This window comes from Pezoporus occidentalis, unplaced genomic scaffold, assembly GCF_034315485.1.
Source record: "Pezoporus occidentalis ecotype Australia unplaced genomic scaffold, CSIRO_AGI_Poc_V1 ctg18, whole genome shotgun sequence".
Classification (NCBI taxonomy): domain Eukaryota; kingdom Metazoa; phylum Chordata; class Aves; order Psittaciformes; family Psittacidae; genus Pezoporus; species Pezoporus occidentalis.
In genome coordinates this window covers 6,478,282-6,499,550 of record NW_026913640.1, presented here as the reverse complement: position 1 = coordinate 6,499,550, position 21,269 = coordinate 6,478,282, and the positions used below count along the sequence as shown (strand labels likewise).

At 39.4% G+C, this 21,269-nt stretch overlaps 1 protein-coding gene across 4 annotated transcripts in view; it reads right to left on the bottom strand.

Moving 5' to 3' along the window:
- ATP8A2 (ATPase phospholipid transporting 8A2) overlaps positions 1 to 21,269 on the bottom strand; it is a 325,549-nt gene that overhangs the window by 140,890 nt on the left and 163,390 nt on the right. For all 4 annotated transcript variants that reach the window (XM_062615166.1, XM_062615167.1, XM_062615168.1 and 1 more), the window contains 2 exons: positions 9,223 to 9,406; positions 4,932 to 5,042 (listed from right to left, as the gene is read on the bottom strand). In XM_062615166.1, the coding sequence (XP_062471150.1) occupies positions 4,932 to 5,042; positions 9,223 to 9,406 (295 nt within the window). The remainder of the gene's footprint in view (positions 1 to 4,931; positions 5,043 to 9,222; positions 9,407 to 21,269) is intronic.

The following is a 21,269-nucleotide window of genomic DNA, read 5'->3' as shown; positions in this document are numbered from 1 at the left end:
CTATGATCCTGGTGTTTTGTTCTTTAGTACGTTTATCTTACTTGTTTAACAGTGCTCACATATAACACTTCCCTTTCAGCCTCCACAAAGAAACAGCTTTCCAGTCTGGGCTTACAACTTATCTCTTGATTTTTAAAGCAGAAAAGGAAATAAGGCAGTGTTAGGATATGTACATTATACTCTTCCCTTCCCACTTGCCATATAATTTTCTGTCATGGCCCTACACTACCAGACCTTGACACAGAGGTCATCTATTCTCCTCCCCTCAACTCATTCTGGTATGCGTAATAAAGGAACACTTAATATTAAGTACATTTCAGACAAATATGTTCCAGTTTGTCTGAAAGTACTGAGCCCATTTTTGCTTCACACTGAGTTGGCCTGAAAGCCATCTTCCATGCTACTGTTTCAACAAAACCATCCCAAACACCTTGAACTCTTACCTATTATTTCTGATACTGCCTTTGATCTTGCTGTGTTTTTACTTCTCCAGGCATGACACGAAAGCAACATTCCTGTATTCTTTTACATTTGAAATCAGCTATATCTCAAAGCTCTGATGTCATCAGGACAACTTTATATCATCTCCAGTGAAATATATCTGCTCAACAGATGTGAAACAGATCTCGTATTTCACTACTCAGTTAAAGCCAGCTACATAAATAATTGTATGAGATGGTGTTTTGTAATGATGCCCAGGTATCTGTCTGTCAAAGCTTTAGAAGCCAAACCGCTGTCAATGACCTTCTGCTTCAGGATGACGCTGAATTATTTGCTTGTCTCAGTAATTACTTCAGTGCACAATGCTACTGCAGCCAGACATAGGAAACACAGAATGGCCACCAAAAAGGGAGGGCTGTATTTGCATTTCATCCCTGCAGCAATGTTAGTAGCTTTCTATATAGATTCCTTGCCACTGTTAGGACAGACCCAGCAGGGCCAGTCAGAGGATGGAAGAGGCAGCAACTCATCTATCAATCACCTCTGCAGATGGAAAGGCTTAATTCTGCACCCCTCTGCTGCTAAGCAAGGCCATAAGTAAAGGAGCCCTAACTTCACACCCTGAAGAACCTTGGCAGCAGTGATACGCAAGGGATCAAGAATGAGGCTTAGAATCACACCAAAAGTGTTTGGATTTCCAGGCACCACTTGTTTTCCTGCTTTTGATTTATATTTCATTGTGCTTTGAATTTTCAAAAATCAAGGGGGGAAATTAAGAGACTAGCAGGAGGGAGATGACAAAGAAATGCAAAAGGAAAGAGAACTCAGGTCAGAGAAAGGAAAGCAACATAGAGTTTTGGTTGTTAAGCAAAACTAAAATCTTCTCAGACTTCAGAGCTTCATCACTTTGAAAATTTAAAATTCACCTCCTAAAATATTGGGAAATTCTAAGTAAGGGAGAAGGAAAATACACTCATCTCCATTTCCCCTGTAAAAACTAGACTACAAGGACTGCCTTCTGCTACATTAGCTCTCTAGCTGCATTAAATTGTCACAGTATGGGTGCACATTTTAGTTGTCTGGAAACTCAGGTCTTGAGGTCTGCCTCTCCACAATCAGCCACTGCAGGAATGTAAGTACCAGTCTTCACCCAGCAGCACCTCTTTGGAGTAAAGCCCAGGATGCCAGTCACCTGAATATACTTCCCACCAAATCCAAATCCTGTATTTTAATTACCAGTTCACCTGGAAGCTGAAGGAAATCTCATGAAATTTAACGTTTCATAGATGCCACAGTTTGGATCTTCCTGGTATAAGAGTGATTGGTATCAAGATGAGCTAAATGTATTATGGCTTTTAATATACAAACACTAGGATGCTAAAAAAGGAGACAGCAGTATGTTCTCATCAAGAATTTATAACGGTTTAACTAAATTAAGTTTAATCATAATGCATGCTTCTGCAAGTTGTGTCCACATGTCGTGTGCTAAGCCCAAGTACAAGCTCTTATTTCTCTCTGATATTTGGAAACTATCAGGGAATAAAAATTATGAGCCCAATCCTTCACTGCTGCAAAACTCATTTATGTAAGGCTTACTACAGTTATTCCTCAGGTGTTAAAGCTTCATTGAAATAAAACAGATAGACTAACAAAGGTATAACTGACAGTCATTCACTGATCTGCTTTTTGATTCAACTCTATAAATATTTACTTAGTACAATCCTTTAGAAGATTAACTTAGAAAGTAGTTCAAGTTCAAATCCCTGTTGCACTACAAGGCTAAAAGAATATTCCCCATACACCACACATCCAAGCAGGAAATACAGGAAAATTTTAAACTTGTCCAGAGCACTGGGAAACAATCAGGAACATACCATATACACAAGCAACAGTGCAGGAGTGCTGGGCACTCAACTACCCTTCTCTCAAGTTGAAGTATTTATTCCCTTGTGGAGCTTCTCTTTCATGAGCACCACCCTACCACAAACTGATCAGTGCTCCCAAGTCACACAACAGAAATACAGAACAACTCGGCTTTCTTTATATAAAGCTAAGAAAGGAATTAGAGACGTCTTCTCTCACTCCCCTGCATCCCTAGGTTACCAAAATTGGCATCTCCTTGGTTTCCAGGCAATTTGCTTAGTTTCATACAGATTTTAGAGAAGAAGTTTCTTAAGGTCGCTAGTAAAGCAAAGTCACGATGGGAACTAAAACCAAATTGAGCTCTTCCGATTGCTGCAGGTCTACAGGAGTTCTTTTGTCACTTCACCTTCCTTATGGTTTAACCTCTCTGTCAACTTCTATACAGCGTGAGCACAGAGGGATAACCAAAGTGCAGGACTGAAACTTGTTACACATTTTTTCAGTGCTCAGGCGTTAGGTGGAATTGACTCCAACCCTTAGTCATGGGCATCAGGAGACAACAGCTCATTTGCTCAGTTCAGTATACAGAAAGAACACAGAATAATACAGTGACAAGAACATCTGATCTCACATTCTTTCTCAGAGCAGACTCGCATTTTATGTATCATATAGTGATATCTCTGGTTAACAGCATTCCTCCCTATGGTAAGGTGATTAAGCTACCTCAGGCTGGAGGTCCCAGAGGCCTTTACCTGTCTTCAACACCTCGTGCTCACAAAGGCAGAACTGAATTTACTTGTCAAACTATCAGAATTTACTACCAGAAATGAAGCAAAGACACATGATGTTGCAATGGGAGAGAATGAGGAACCTTCAAAAGTAATTGTCAAATGGAGAAAAGAATCCTAGAAGGCAATCGTGAAGCTGTTGATTTCCTGACCAATTCAGGGAAAACCCCAGCAACTCCCATGCTCAGTAAGAAAACCACTAATAAAGTTATTTTAAAAATTATTCTGATTTCTTTTGCACAATAATAACGTTACTGACATCACCACCAACACTTAGAAACCCATACTGAAAACATGAATTATGATCAGCCCAAGTCAAATTAAGGACACTTTCAGAAAGAAAAACATAAACCAAATTTTGGATATCTAAGCATGCTAAATTAATTTCAGATCTGTGAAGGTGGCTTTTACAACAAGAAAAGAACTCAACTGTGAAATCTCAGCAATATGAATGTAAATTTACAGAGAACCTGGTTAAAGAGTTGGACCACAGCCAAGACTTGAATGCTTAAACTTCAGAAAAAAATTAGCTCCTCATCTTATTTCACAAGTCTAACGTAACGTGTAACACTCAGCCACCCTGCTCCCACCCACTACAGCCAAACACTCAGTATTTTGATGGCATAGGGCAATTCTCTTGTAGCAAACAGACTAATCCATGTTGAAATGATAAAAGCCAACATCTAATTCAGAAATAGAGGAAAACCAGAGCAAGCTAGTGGAAAACAGTTGTTCTTTAAGAGCCTAAATCATGCATAAAAGATGATCAGACCCTGAGGGAGTCAGGTATAGACACACTGACCATGATATGATTCACTGCATAGTAAAACATTACTTACCCACTATCCCCTGCAATCACTATAACGAGCTGCCTAATTATAAATGCTCTAATTTTCTTATCTGTTAACCTCATTCATGTCTGCTTAATTACAGAAAGAGACAGAAAACCTCATATATACACATAGGCATACAGAAATAAAACTGATGAACAATGTGGAAATTGCTGTACCAAGTGACCACCTGAGTATCAAGTGGCCAACCCACTCAGTTCAAGTTCCTCATCTGTTTCTAACAAGGCAACCGCATGTAATAAAAATCCCTTCCCTCTCATCCTTCTTAATTCAAGACTATCCTGAAGCATAAGAACTATACTCCTATCTAAGCAGGCTGAAATGCAATGTATTAATGTTCATAACAGTATGTAGCCTCTTTAAAATCCAGTTTCACTACTTGACATCTGTAGGAAATTAATTTTTCAAAACACAGTCAGTTACATTTTAAATACTAAATAAAACATCCTGAATCATTTTATAATTTCAGTGGCATCATCGGGTAAAATTACACCCTCTTTTTCCAAAAAAACAAAGTCGAATGTCAATTCCAGCTAAGCTATGGTCTTTATAATTTGGAAACAACAACTGTAGTTTTTGCCTACTTTATTATTTGCTTATAGAGTTCTCCGAGATTGTATTAGAAGGACTTTTGATTTAATTTTAGCCCCAAATTAAAAAGTTGAGTAAATATAAGCTCTAACTGAAATGTTTCCATGAACACAGAGAAGCTTTCAATCAGAATATTTGCATAGAAGGAATGAACTTCATCTCCAACATCTCATACCCAAGGCTTCAGTGTACCAAAACCTTCACTTTTCCTTTCGCAAATATTAAAACATTCAAGTGAATTAACTTAATCTGAGGAAGGAAACAGAATTTTAAGTTGTTACACATGGAAAAAAGAGTCACTCTTTTTAGCTCAATCCATTGGGATGAGTTTTTCTTTTTACAAGAGTTGATTTGAGCAGTAAGCAGCAGTAAGACAAATCCATTTCATTACTCTTACCTCAATAATATATAAAACCACATTCTTGTAGAAGCAATACAGTATGCACTTGGTAACCCGATTGTAACTCCAAGCTCCATGGACCAACAACAGCTTCTCCAAGTAGGAAAACTGAAAGAGAGAAAACAAGTTCTCAAATATATGGAGAACTGTTGTAAGCATCTGCTCACAAAGAACAAACAACAAAAAAAACAACAACCAAAAAAAAAAGCAACCCTCAGATCAGCTATGAAAGTTGTTCTTCAAGCACAGTATTTAAATTGTTCAGCAGAATATATATACAAAACCCAATACGTCAAATCTTTACAGGAAAACCCTTTTTTTTTAGCAAAACACAAAACATCTCGTTGGTTTTTTTTTTAATCTTCTTGACTGGCTTCGAACTGCAAGATGACTTCAGTTGGCATTCCTATCTTGATAGCCAAATCAAGCAGTTAACATAATTTAGCCCTGTAGATCGAACAAATGTGAACTTCTCATTTCACAGTGAAAGAAGATTCCTGTGTTTGAGGGCTTACAAGGTTCAGAATTTCCTTTCTCTGTGTTAAATGAACAGTCTGCTCATTAGAACTGTCTTGAGCTGAAATCAAATGCAAAGGGGGGGAAACACAAGTCAAAAAATACATGCATAGTCTTTTATAGAGAATGAATACATATATTAACATTCCCAGCCCACAAAACATACGCAGTTGTGTTAAATAAAGCGCCCAAAATATTGTATAAAGCAAGAAGGAACATTTGCCAAAAAGGGCAAGTAAACGAATCTTGTAAAAATGGCCACGTTAATGCTAGTCTGTACCACAGACACAGTTCAGATTCAGTTTGTTAATTCAGCAGTTTTGAAAATGGACTTTTATGGAAGCAGTCTCACAGTGCAGCCTAGGAAAAGCGTTATTTCCTACTCTTGGCTTTGTCAGTGAACTTTGCTATGGCCTGCAGCATTCCTCTTTTGTCCAATTAGAGACAGCTCAAACTGGTGACTAGATTTACTGTTCAGCACACACGTATCTGAAGGGTTCTTGGGCACTAAAGTGGGACCATCATTTGCTTTCCTTCCTTTTCCATGAAGTGACTGGATAGGAAAAGATTGACTTCCTAAATTTAGATTCTAGATCATTTATTTTAACCAAAACATATTTGAAATTGAAAGCCACAGTAATGAATCAGGACTGATGAGATACAGCCTACATGCTCACATGACTTCCAGCAAATCACTGAACCACAAGTCCTGTAACAACAGCCTCTCTCCCATGCATCAGCAACTCAGATCTGTTAGGATATGCCAGCAACAAAAAAGGAGAGAAAAGATTTACAGTTCAGTCTCTGCCGAACTTGAGTTAGGACTGAAAGCAGGACACTCACAAGTTAACCTATTAGACACCTAATGCCTCTGTTAATATGCATCACAGCTACAACTTTCGTCATGAAAATTCACTAACAGAATTCACTAACAAAAAGTATCAGCAGTGATGGGAAACTTGCTACTACATCCTGACAAGTCACCCCAAACACACACCCTAGAAGCTTCTCTCTGCTGAGTTTCATGAGTGATGGCTGCAAGTCTTCTCTGGAGCTCAAGGTAGGGAAAAATCCTGCCACTTGTTGCTCTCTTGGCTGTACTCTCATGAAAATGAGTTTGCTGCATAGCACAGTAAGGGAGATATTAGTAACCTAAGTAACACACCTCTGAGCCTGTTCACATTGGTGTAGAGTACCATTAAGACATAGCAGGGAATTAAATTTGTTTTCATGCTGGTCACTGAAATGATGCAAATGCACTGCTACTGCTGCACTTGAGCAACTGTAGGGATAGGGCTGTACTAAGACACCACCCTTGTTTGGACACTACTGTATTTAGAGAGCTTTAAAATCAGAAGGGAACATTATGACCACCTGGCCAGCCTACCTGCGAAACAGCTCTAAGTTTTCACAGTCGTCTCAGTATCAAGCCCAGCAGAACTTTTTTTAATGTAGAAATTATCTTTTAGACAGATACCCCCCATCTTGACTGAAGGATGAGGTGACGCCATGTTGTGGGGCAGGGGGAGATTAAAACAATGAAAATGCATCCAAAATGCAAGCCAAATTTTCCAAAGAAAACTAAAACATGAACATTTGTTTAAGAAAGAATTTTCCCTAGTTAAGACACCAGATACTCTCTGGATTAAGATGATAAAGCCTTTCACTGAGGAAAAGTTATTAAATTCTACTACTGTCTCTCCAAACAGTTAGGTCATTTGATTTGGGAATTCTCTAAATATGGATCACTGGTGTATGATCATTTCAAGGGAAAAGGATGATTCAAACAGATGCTCCTTGCACCTGTGGAAGCTATTTGGAGTAGAGTCAGACACAAGTTGCCTTTTTATTTTTGTTTGGTTTGTGCTTTGATTCTTCCTGGAATCCTAAATGAGCCTATATAGAGACTTTCTCCTCTATAAGTGCCTTCTTCTGGCACCACTGCATTTGAAATACCATTTGAACATGAGATGCTACATTATAGTGGCAGTCTTAAATTACTCAATAAGAACACACTCTGCCTTCAAGGCATGCACATACAGTAATGCTTTAGTGGGAGTTACATGTCTTTGCTGAAAGAAATATACCCCACAGAGATCAAGTTTTTCTTTTGAATACTTTGAAACACACGTTACCATACACTATTAGTCTCCTGTACAGGAGGGATTCCTTTATATGTTTTCTAATCAGCACAAAGCTCTTAAACACAATCACAAGAAGTACAGTTCCACAGTGTTTTACTAATTTTTGAAAGTCAAAGTTCTGTGCTGGTGTGATCAGCTTTTACTTCATCTTGAAAGAAGACTCATTCCTATTGTCAGTAACTCCCTGACTGGAATTTAAACCAACAGCAACTTACTTACACATTCTAACACTAAATCCAAAGAAAAGAGATTTTGTTAATGCAAAAGCAACACATGAACATGGAATTACTTCTTCAGATTCAACATTATTGCAGCTAACACAAAAGGAACTCCGTGTATAGGGCTCTCTATGGACAAATCTCTCACTGCTAATGCTTACTTATTAAAATGGAAGTAATAAATGATCTGAGGAAGTATAAGTAAAAAGCATTCAATTACATTATCCAGCAGAAGCAAAATACAGTCTACAGAAGTTAAAAATGAGAAAGTCATTACAGGAGACCACGGACTTTATGATTATGGCAGTTCCTATAATGCTATGCATTTGGAATATGTTACTATTTATGCTAGAATAAGCCCTTGTTACTAATAGCATAAATGTTACTATTTATGCCAGAAACAGCCTAAAATTTTCAAGATAAATTTGGTGAAAGGTCTCAGTCACACAAGCTTGAAACCCAAAGCACTTCATCAGGCTGCAAAGAAGTGCAGCAATACAACACTGCCACTTTGCTTCCCAGCAGGGTTAACACAAAAAATGTGTGCAAACAGCAGCATTATCTGTGCCTTTTCAAAACCTCACCTTCCACTGAAAGCATTAAAAGATGATAATATTTCATATCACTTGGTAGAGCAAATCTGCCTTCACCCTGCCAGAAAGGACCATCAACTGGTGTTCACAGATCCCTGAAGAGACAGCAGCTCATCTCTGCTTCCTGTCAGCTGTTCTTGCCCTGCTACCAGTCTCAAACAGACAGAACACCTCAGCTGTAAACAGTACTCAGAGGACGTTCAGCAACTGAAGCATCTCCTTCCTTTCTTACATTTCTTTTTAAGTCTTTAGTCTACATCTCTGTTTTAACAAAAGCGGCTTTTTAGTCCCCTCTTTAGCTGAAGTAACTGGTGCTGAATTTAACAGGATTAGGTGAAAGAACTCACCCAAATAACATCCGGAATAACACACCTAGGGTGAAAACGCCGGCCAGCTCTAAACTTGTGACCAGTTCTTGGATAAACCATGGGGGTGGGAAGAATTTAAAAAGAAGAGACACACCTCAAAGTAAGAATTTCCAAACAGCCAAACTTTTACACACGTGGTTATAACACCTACTCATAGTAAGAGAAAAGGGTTTGCACCAAAGAATCTTACTGAAGGACCAAGACATTGCACAGCTGTCAGAAGGAAACAAACTTTGAGGGGAGGTGGAGCTCTGCCCTGAATAACACAAAATTATAATAATGAATCCCAAAGATACGTCCAAAATACTTGCTGCAGACAGCTGTCTCAAAAAGGAAACAAAGGAAACATGCTCCTAGCTTGAGGGCTAGGAGAAGCCACCAAGCACTACATGGCCGCACAACGTATTTCTGATAACAGGATACGGCAGTTGCTCTTTTTTGCCTCTGACCTGTGCAATAGCGTAATCCGAGCAATTGGTTGCCTGCATGCCCTCATTGCCACTGATGCCCACTCCAACATGAGCTGTCTGGATCATTCCCACGTCATTGGCACCATCCCCAATGGCAAGTGTTATGGCATTGACGTGTTTCTTGACCATGTCTACTATTTCAGACTTCTGTAGAGGAGATACTCTGAAAAGGAGAGAAAAAGGTGTCAGTTTCTCACATGCTGAGCTATATGCCTTTCCCAAAAGGACAGCTGTAATCTACATTTAGAAGTAATCAAAGGGCAGTTGCTGGGAAGTTTCTTTATTCAACAACTAAGCTTCAGAAGCTGTGCCAAACTATTTCAAAAGGAGAAAGTAGCTTTAAAAATAGTTTCACATTTATCTACTTGCTCTTATTTTATGCAAAAGAGACCAGATATGAAAGGTTTTAAACCTTTGTTTTGCTCTCTCAGCCTCACCCAATGCACTTCAACATAACCAGTGACATTATACTGGGAGCACTGGAGAAGACAGTTTCCTCTGTATACAGCAGCTTATGGACTAGCAGTATAAGCACGCCCCTGTCTGCTGTCAACAGTGCATCTTCATCCAGGAGAAGAAAGACCACAATTACATTCAGAGAGTAAATCAGAGACATTCTCAGTGGTTTGGCAAGAGGAACTGCAGGTTTACCTTATTCCCCCCTCCAGTTTACCTCTCCATTTGCCAGTCCATCTTTCCAATCTCAGACTACGCAGTTAGATCAGAAAGAATAAGACCTCTCTCTGATCTCACACTTACCCTGCACACTGGTGCAGCTCTGACTTCAGGGATGATATTACTCAATTCCAATTCAAAATCAAAAGGCTGACTTAATGACATCTGAGTATTCCTATCAGTTTTAGCGGTAATTACATTAACCTGATCATTCCCTCATTAGGCATCAGTTCCAATTCAATAAAAATTCATGGAATTCAACAAAGCTCAGCTTAGTCTAAATCAGGGAGAAGTGGAAAAATACTCAGGACCAGGTTACAAAATTGGATAAGACACCCAAAATGCCCTTTTTTTTTTTTCATGGGAAAGGTGGATCAGGTTACCAAATCACATGAGGTATTTTGGAAATACCTACATGTAGATTAAATATTTCCATTCTAACCCCATCTGTACAAACAACCCTAATTCCTTTCTCCATCAGTTTTAGTTAAAGTTCCAAATTATTCCGTATTTCCTTAAATAAAGCTTTAGACAAAACTTTTCCACATCTCAAGTCAGCCACATAACACTCAACAAAAAGAATGTAACTGATATCTAAAAGCTTTACTATTGAAATAGGGAGAGAATGGGGAGCTTAGGGAATGGGCGAGACAGAGGGTTTTTTACATGGCATTTTTTCCAGAGTCCATATCCTGCGGGAGCAACTTACAGAGCCTTTAATACACCCAGCTGGATTAGTGCTGATCAAAAAAAGCAGAGTTGTCTTGTTTAACATTTTGTTTTATGGCCTTGATTGTTTAGTGCTGATCACCTCAAAATAACTTGATGAGTAACTGGGGAAGAAAGACCTCCTAAGAAAAAAATTGCTGGGCTCAAAATCCACATGTGAACTAAACCACCTGAGCAGTGTAGCAGCTGCCCTGTTCCTAAAAGCTGAAAGCAGGAAAAAGTTGACTGAGCCATAAAATTTACTTAAAACCATTGGATAGATTTATTAAGCACTCAACTACCTGGCAAGAAAAACACTACTTGGCACCGTAGGGGCCCAGTTAAATTACCAACACAAAACCCTAACACATTAACCAGCCTATGGTGCATGAAAGGTGTTGGTTTGTAATTGTAACTTACACACAATATACATTTGATGCAGAGTATAGTCTGCACCAAATTTTCTCTCATACATACATACCTGCACACACCTCCCTTTCTCCCCACCACTTCACATAAGAAAATACTAAAGTATGGAGAAAGGAGTCAACAAGGACTTCAAGCCATAAAATGGGAACTCCTGAGGGATTCAGAGCCAGTTCTGGAGAGATGGATTGACAAGTGCACAGATCCCCATTACCAGCCCCAGGGGCATCTCCAGTGCACAGGACCATATACTTTTACCAGTCCCCTTGTGCAGTTATTTCATTTCAGCTGAGCACTGTGTGTATCTGCTAACATCCTCCCTGGGCATGATCATCTCTCAGAAGTCCAGTTTGTGTTCATTTAGTTTTCAGTTACATGCCAATAGAAATAGCTAACAAGTTCCCTGGTTTCAAATATGCTTAAAGTAACACAATGAAAAGAGACAGACTGCAAACAACATCTCTGATTCTGTAGTTTAAACTAGCAGCTTGTCTACAGACGTTTCAGACATGACCAGAATGTGGCAGAGATGCTCAAGCTTGTTCTGGTTCAATTTACCTGCAACATGTCAGGCAAGCTAACATAGCTTGTATTGACTTCTGCGCCTGCAAGAGTAGCTGTGGCTTCAGATTTAAAGTCAACTTTGCCATTAATGACCCATTATTTGTCAAATCAACGGAATGCCCCAATATAAACACATTTATCAAATACTACATAATGTACACTTCTACTGCTTTTACTGTCATGACCAAATAAGGTTAATTACATCCAGTTATTTAACACCCAGTTAATGACTAACATCTTCATATGCCTAGTAAGGCTAAACAAGCTACAGGAAACATTAGATATATCCTTTATGCACCAAAAATATTTCTGCACTTGGTTTAAGATGAAATGTAAAACAAGATTCCAGAACAGTGTTCCTTGATCACAGTTGTCAGTTCTAAACAGAAGCTTTACAGCAAGCATCTTCTGTGACATCCCCCCCATCAAGTACAGTCCCAAACATGTTTTGCTGCACACAGTATATTAACTACAAGTTGTGAATTAAGATGGCTACTGGTTTCCTGAGGGGTTTTACTCCCCTCCTCTCCCAGCTCACTGTGCCTCCAAACCTCTCCTGCTTCTTATAATCTATTTGGTACCAACACATTGCATTAGATGACATTAATCCCCTCTGTCAGATGATCAGAGCTGCAGTCTATTTCAGCACATTTGATAGGCTGTCTACATGAATAACTGGAAGATTATAGTACAGGACACTATTAACCTGCAGCTTCCCCCAGGTGATATCTTGGAAGGGAAGAAGGAATAGCCAAGTTCACAAAGATTATGTGGACAAATGAATAAGTTCAAAGTAAAAAGCATAAGGAAAGAACTGTCTACTTTGGAGAAAATTTTGCAACAGGCAACTAACTACTGGTAATTATCATCTGGTGGAACATCCCTGGCTTTCACTGCAGAGCTCACTGCAGCAATATGAGGATGTAATCCTGGCCTTGACAGACACCCAAATAAGAGTTAAGATGTACAACTGATGTTTCGCTCATCTAAATCTTCTGTTTGCTCAGGTATTCATTCACTGGTCAGACAGCAGGGCTTCTCAGAAAGGTTCTTAGAGTGCAACTCAAAAGAATTGCAAATGTTTGTTTATACCCAAGTTATTTTTATTGTCTCTGCTCAAAAGCACCTTTGACAACAGATACCATCAGCTTAGTGTAGACTGATTCTCACTTTTTTTACACATACTCCCCGAAAAAATACCCCTCAGGTTTCAAATACCACGATTACAGCTACCAAATCAAATCCGCAGATTCTTGCTCAAACTGCTTCCCCAAGAATATCAATTTAACCTGCTCATGCTGCAGAGAGCCTGAGGTCAAGGCTGTGCCTTTATAAACTGTTTAGTGTTCAATATTTGTTTGTTTAATATAAAGTGCTCATGAATGACGGAAGGAAAGCACGAAGTTTCAGGCACAGAGCAGACCTGCTACTTGCCCAGCTCTGGGACTTCCAGTAGCCTTGCTCTTGAGAGGGTAAAAGCTGGTATGAAAAAATGGGAGGCTCCCCCTACTCTCAAACTCGATTAGTCTTTATCAGCACCTTTAACAGATTAATACAGAAAGAAGTTTGAATCCTGAAAGAGAGGACTGATGCCTTGGTATCACATTGCTTCCTCTTTAATGGGATGGGTAGAAGCAAGAGAGGGCACAAAACACTATACCTTGGGAAGAATATGGGAGCCCAGAGCCTAAGATCCTCTGAAAGATATGGACCTAATTATCCTCACATCACTTAAATCCATAAGGAAACTGTGGACGGAGGCAGAAGTAAGTAGTTTTCAGATGACACAGTACTTTATCGTTAACTATCGGTAAATACTTCAAGGTCCTTCTTGTACTTAGAGGAAGCTAATATAATAAATAGCACAGCTCATAGCACAGAGAAGCGACACAGCTGTTTTACACAGAGGATGTTATTATAAGTGGCTTCCCACTGACTTCTGCAGATCAGCTCCCAGTGGCTTTAAACCTTGATTTTGTGTTCACTTCTTCAGGCTGGGTACACATGTTTATGAGCAAACTTCTTACCTGATAAATTTTGCCTGTCCAGAAATGCTCTACTCTTGTGGTTTAGGCTTAAGGTAGTCCTGCAAGGAGCAGGAAGCTGGGCTCTATGATCATTATGAGTCCCATCCAGTTTGAGATATTTTGTGATTCTACTCAGCATTTTGCTGGAAGGTTTGTTCAGACTTACTTTATTTCTTTAAGAAGAGAATTCAAGCACAAATGGAGGATCTTCCAGTTCAATTTTTCTTTATCAGGAATACTTAGAGGATAACCAGAGCTATTCACAAATTCCTATCAGCTCTGTCATCACAAAAAAAACAACAGTGATGATATTTTCAAAAATAAGTATCAGACATTTTATTTAGAAACCCATTTTGTTTGATAGAAAATTTTTCAAAATGTAGAAAATAAATAGAAAATCAAATATTCATTTTAACCAAGCAAAGCAATGCAATAGAGCTTTAACTTCAATTTCCTTTAGGTACTGCAACTGATTTTAAATCAATCAATTCCCTTACTGCACTCAATCTGGCAAGGCAACTACCTCTCTTATTCCCAGACTCCAGCTAATATATCAAGATGGATACAGTCACAGATGAGATAGGAAGAACACAATCAGCACAACCAGCCCTATGTCACATAGGTCAGCTACACTCAGCAAGATACTATCAGCAGGAAGTGAAAAACAGTTTCTTAATTCTGTCCTCCACATCTGTATTTATTGCACAGTAACAGACGCATGAAAGCAATTGATGGCAACTGTAAATAATACTTCTCACACAGCCCTAAAACTGCAGTTGCATCATTGAAGATGCTTCAAAGTATACAAACATAAACCATGGATGGAAAAGTAAAGTATTTCACAGAATTATTAGTTTTATTTATTGCGTTCAAGTCTAAAGAACCCAATGAAGAGAGGGTTCTGCTAGAGAACTACCAGCTGAACTGCCCAACTATATGTAAAGACAGACATGATTAATACAGAAAAAGATACGTAAACTTTATTGAAGTCCTGTCATAAGACATAGGCAGAAAAAGACTACCAGTTTTTTATATCCAGGCCATCCTACAAAGCCATGAAGAGAAGGCAGCCCCACAAGTTCTTACATGCCTGAGAAAGGCACAGCTTGATACTGAGCCTAATCTCTGTTCTGTCTACATGTGCTGGGTTTTGTAGGGATTTTGTTGTTTGCAGATGCCCTCCCCAAAATCAAGGAGATGAGAGCATTTCTGTTGAAGACTGAATACTTACTTCCCCCCCCCCCCCCCATTTGATATAAAATACTCTTAAGACATTCTTACCCACACTTCCAAATCTTTAATGTTCATTTGTGAGAAGAGGAAGGCAAGGAAGGAAGCTGTTTAAAGCTCCTTCTGCTTCCATGCTGTAACAGGGATCAAGCACAAAGACATTAATGTATTTAACATTAAGCATTAATTTGATATTCTACTTCCTTGAAAGGCTTTGTTAATGCAACATCAGAGACCCTAAAGAGCACAGCTTTACTGCAGTGAACATGATTTTACCCTGTCCTATCATAAAATACACTAGTACTTCAAAATGCTCAGTGACCTCATCCTCAGAAACGGCAGAGATGGGAGACAGCCCGGAAAGAGCAGAGAGCTATCAATAATATTGACATTTAAGTGTATGCACTGGTCCCCAGAAGAAGCAGCAAGACAAATTAACACACCACTAAAAGTAATGCTCAGAAAGCAAGGAATGAAACCATGATATCATATTTAGCAGTTTTTAATTACACATTGATTTCTCCTGACACACACCAGGGTGCAGATTTCAGCCATGTGTCATGGAAACAAGGGCTAGTCTTAAATTACAGTCATGATGCTCCAAGATACCTCGGGTAGACTTATAATGGTACAGTAACCCACAAAGAACCAAGACTGAACAAAAGCACATGCACTTCTTAAATCAAAATGATGTGTATTACATTGAATGCTTTTCATTTACTAAGTGCTCTGAATCTCCTTCACCTGCTGACAACCACAATTTCACAGGGACTGGCTCTGGTGCAGTACTTACAACTTTGGAGACAGCACTGAGTGAACTGATGGATAGTTTAGTGTTCATAAAAAGCACCAAAGGAATTCTTCCAACTAAATACAAGTGTCTCCAGCAGAGACATCTCTATCTTCACTAACCGCACCCGCTCCTTTTATAGTCAGTGGAGAGAAACAGGCACTTCTGCAGCACAATCCCTCTGGCTTATTTTAGATGTACTTTAAGGGTACAGTTCATCTCCTCTAATAAATGCTCTTTTCTCTCCACCACAATAAAGAAGGCTCAAGGTAACCAGTTCACATGAAAAAGCCTACTCCTGATGAAAAATTACACAGCATGAAACCCATCTTGCATTACTGGAGTGCTAAATACCTTCAAATTAATCAGGTGCATAAGCTTTTTCTCTCTTACTTTCTGATAAGGTAGAACGTCTGCTTTCTCCCAACACAGGCACCCAATGCTGAAACGACAGACAGACCATGTCCTCCTTCCCTTCTCACAATTGTCACTTCCTGATTGTGCTTGTAGCTCTTGCTAATTTTCTACAGTAACTTCCTAGTCCCATCTCTTCTGAAGATGATCATCCATAAATCTTACCAAACCTCTGCTGGCTTCTGTAAGAATCACCACAGCTCCATTGCCCTTGGTTATTTCAGCAGCCATCTCACTTCTCCATACTTACTTTTCCCCCCCTAGGCAGACCATGCTCCAAACTGCTTCACTGCTTACCTCATCCAAATTTACCAGGTTTGTTTCAAGCTTATTTTTTAATTTTAAAGAGTTTTAATCCTATTTCACTTATGAGAAGTCTCATTTAATCTTATTATAGCTAAAACAAAAAATTACTTCAGTTCTTTTTCAGCCTGACATGTCAGTTACACACTTCCTGAACAGCATGTATATTACTTCTAAATTTCAGGTTATCCAGAATAGGGATATGATGCCTACCATGGCTCTGTCAAAACGCATCCACACACCCCCACGTACAGGCTCACAGAACATGTGAATGGCAATTCTCTTTAATGGTTACCAAAATAGTTCCTTCTGCATCACTTCAGGTATAACAGAAATGCCCTCTTAATATAAAGCTCTCTTTGTAGTTATCATAGACAGTCTTCTGAAGAGGAAGAACTCAAAACTCATTTAGTACCTTTTTACCACAAAAACAAAGACTTCTTTTTTCCTAATTCTGTATCTTTTTTTATGTATATATCACTAAAAAATTTCTCACTTGCATTCCATATTTTGACAACTCATTTGCCATTCACAGTTTCCACTGAAATGATTTCCAGAGGACAAGGACTATGAAATAATCTCTTTATAAGCTTGATTCAATGAATTGAGCAGTGCGATAATAAACAGTGCCCCAGTGAACACAGGGTTAATTTTCAAGTCAGCATCTTCTTCCACTTTGATATCACTGCCTGCATGTTTCTGTCTCGATTGCCCTTCCCCCAACCTTCTTTATGGGGCAAAGATTAAATAGGGAAAATCTATTTTGGAAAACAAATGATCTGCAAAATGATGAGTTGGCATAAACATGGTGCTGAATGGAAGACTATTTTGCATTTTTAACTATAATGGTCACTAGTGGCAACAGCTATAATAACGTTTTTAAAGTGAAGCCAATGTAGCAAATTAATTTTGAGCTTCCCTCAGCCCAAGCTGACTAAAGCACATTCATTTCCATGCTAATGAGCCTGAGCAGTTCTCATGCAACAGAAAAATCAGCCTTTTCTAATGACAGAGCAAAAAAATTTCAGCCTGTTAAACATACAGATTTATAACCTTTATAACCTCGAGGACATGCAGAGAGAGAGCACCCACGTGTTCCACAAATTTGTGTATAGACTTTTGCAACACATGGTGAAATTAAGTGCCTGTGGGCATTGATAAGCACATTGGCCCATTTAGCAAGGCTCTACCCTGCAATTAAGTCAACAGATGACTCGGTAGAGCCAGGGAGAGAGCCTGCCCCTAGAAGCAGGGCAGCAATGCTGTGGTAGTATCAGCCACGCCATGGGGGCAGCGTTGTCTGCTTTGTGCTCACTACAGCTCCGAAAAACAAACTGCAACAGCCTCAGATAGCATTACTTGTATAACCTACTGCTTCTTTCAGGATCATACACCTAAGAAACAAACCACAAACACTGACGTGGTAGGAAGATGAAGGGAGATGTAGCTAGCAGGTAGCTTGCCATTCCAACAGCACTACAAACATTGACCATTTCTTCATTCCGAATTCTAGTAACTATGCGTGATTTGTTTTCTCTCCCTCCACAAAAAAAGTCTCCTGGAATTTAAAATGAGAATGCATATAAATGACCAACCTGCAACTATACACTATTGTTCAAAAGCCCACGATACCCCAATTACATGGTCCTGGAACAGAGACACAGTGTGCAGCAGGGTATCACACCCAGTAATTATCACCACCTATTTATAAAAAGGGAAATGTTCAATTTCAGAATTACCACTGTACTTCAGAAGTCAGGGTCAAGTTGTATCAGGGAAATAAGATGAGCTCCCCCATTTTTTTTTCCCCTGACAACAGCACAGAAATACAAGTTATTTCCCACCTTTCCTTGAGCCCCAGTCTCTACTTAAAAAGAACAAAATGCTAGCAGTGAATTCCCTAAATCTTCAGACATTTAGGAAAAAAGAACGAACTGAACTTGTGGCTTTCATAATCCCACCACAGGCAGGGGAGTTGAGCATCAGGGAGTTGCAACAAAGACTAAAAATATTCAGACCACTTTCAGATAAAAAAGACATTGACAACAAGAAGTCAGCCTGGGACCCGGTCACTCCTGGTCAACTATCAAACCTGCACTCTGTTCAAAGCCAGGTTAAGTATTAACTTAGAGAAAAACATTCTCAGCACGCTCACTACGCCCAAACTCAAGCTGCAAGAAAGGATTTTTACATCAATCTCTAAGTGAGGAAGGGAAAGAGGAAAAAGAAATCAGTAATATTCTAGAGCAAAGGCAGCTACACACTAAGCACATAATTAAATTGAAGCATTAAAATATGGCATCTAGAATAAGGGGGTATTTTTGTCATGTTCAGTCACCACTTACACTAGCAGTTAATATGACCAAGTTTACATCAAGAAGTTTTAGTAACAGCATCTCTGCCCCTGGCCAGCCACGAGGATGGCCATCTTGCTAACCCTCGAACACATGGTTCCAACACTGTCATATCTTGGTGAATGGTTCTGTAGTCAGGTTTAAGATACAGAAATGCCCTGTGGCTTGTGAGAACAATGCTGATTGATATCAGCTGCTTCTGTAAGAGCAAACCAGAAACACACAGACTGCAGAGTGAACACAACATATATTGGTCCCCTGCAACCCTGATTTTCAAGCACCTTTCAAGCGTGAGGACCCTGTTGCAGAGAAGAGCATGTCAAACCAAAGCTGCACACCAGAGGCTGTCACACACAACATTAGCACACTTTGATAGCTATGGCAGCTCTTGGGCAAGAAGAAGCTGACCATGTCCAGTCTCAGCCTGCCAAAACTGGGGAGCAATTGCTTGAACTGACTGTCCCCAGAAGCTTGTCCAAGCATTTTGGAGCCATCCAGGAAGAGTCAGGGAGCTCTTTAAAAGTACGGGATGGACAATCACAGTCCAGTGTCCATGCTTACCCCTTAGCACTCTTACTGAGAGTGCACGCACAGCCAGAAGGGTTTAACAAAGAGCAAACACCTTACAAAACACAGCTTCCTGTTTCTTCCAGACTTGCATTGACTTCAGAATTATGCCTCTTTGAAAGCTCCAAGTTGGCCATTCTGCTACTATTGAAAGGAATCTGCAGGGTTTTGAAGAAAATGCAAAGAAACTCTAGTTTTCATTTCCTGTGTGTTACCTCTCGGAGCCGATTCTTTTGCACATATGATTTTTAGTTTTAGTCTCATCCGTATTTCTGACCACAAGATCACCCAGAGCTCTGCACAGAACAGCACTCCATGGAGTACTGACAGCCAAAAAAAAAAAAAAGTAAAAGTGATAGCTCAAACTAGACCAACAATTTTGCTGCCTGAATTAGACTAAGAATACAGAACTAGTAGCCATGTTTTGATAATGTCAAACCTTTTCACCATTTGGACACAAAACACTGCAGTTCCAGTCTTGTTACATACATGCTCATGGTTTCACAGGACATACTTAGTGCTAAATAACAGATGCCAGTACAGGTTGTCCCTTCCATCACCCCTTTTACTGAAAGGGAATAAAGAGACACCTGAACAATTATACATCAGGATGTTTAGAACAGGAGAGAAAAATGCAGGTGCATTTAAGTTAACCTTTTCCTGAAAGCAAGCAGAAGGATACTGCCTGAAGGACCTTCTTTCCTGGAGAGAAAACCAGCTCTGAAACATTTCAACAGGCATTATAATGAGCCCTTTTCTATTAACTTAAAACTCATCTTTTAAGGTGAACTGCTGGGCACCTGAGTACCTGCATGAAGTACCAGCCCATTACTAGGGGCAGAGAAAAGCAAATTTCTTCCATGTCCACTCTTATACCAGATTGGTCTTAGGAGAGAGTTGTTCTCTTCACTGCTACGGTGATTTTAATCACTGGGCTGCTTCAGACCATCAGAACCACAGTAAGGTTCAATTGGATCGTGTCCAAGTCATTAGTGCTAATGAAATGTGAAGTATTAGACTGAGCTACCTTACTGTTGCTAAGGCAACTTAAACTACCCATAGCCTAGGCTATGGCTGGAAGAGCTATATGAGCCAGACTACATGAAACAGCCTAAAAGGATACCATAGAAATTGAGACAAAAAAGGAATTCCCAGAAGGTGAACTGCATTCACTGGCACTTCACTCAAGCAAGATCAGAAGTAAAAAAAAATTAAGAGGAAAAATGATGACTTGTCCAGTGCTGAAAAATTGATGGGCTCTATAGGAAGCAGGAAAGCAGCTTTTGTGAGTTAGATGGGATACTCCTCCACATGTAGCAGAGTATAGGAGTAAGGCTAAATTGATGCCATCTTTTATAAATCCAGTTACAAAAAAGCAAGTCAGCTTACAGTGCCTTCTGTCTAAAGAAAGGCCTGGAGTCTATGCATGCTCACCTGACTTAATGAAATGGCTTTTGTAGCAGCACATAGTCTAATCAAATTGAATTTTATTTTAGTTACAAACTAAGACTTGGAAACCTAAATTCACAAAAACCTGGTCACTATATATCAGGAATTTATAAGCTTAAATATTTAACACACTGGAAAAATTCAAGTAACCGCAATTAATATTGAAATTACAATGCACTGAAAAATTGCATAGCCAAACAGGCTACTGATGGAAAAAGTGAGCCCCTCTTTCAAACATAACCCAGAAACTGGAAAGCTTTTACTACACATTGCAGAGGCTGGATATAAGTGTCTTAACGTGAAAAGCTGTACTTTTTGAAGGCCTCAGCAGACATACAGTGCCTTCTACAAGCTCCTACTAGCTCTACAGCTACTTTACGCAGCAGGATACAAGGCATAGTAATGTACATACTATCTTTAAATAAACTGTGCCCAAGAGAGACTAGAGAAAGGAGGGGGAAGATGGAGACAATAAACAAGAGGCTGTTCACAAGTCTTCTAAAATCAGATGTGCCAATA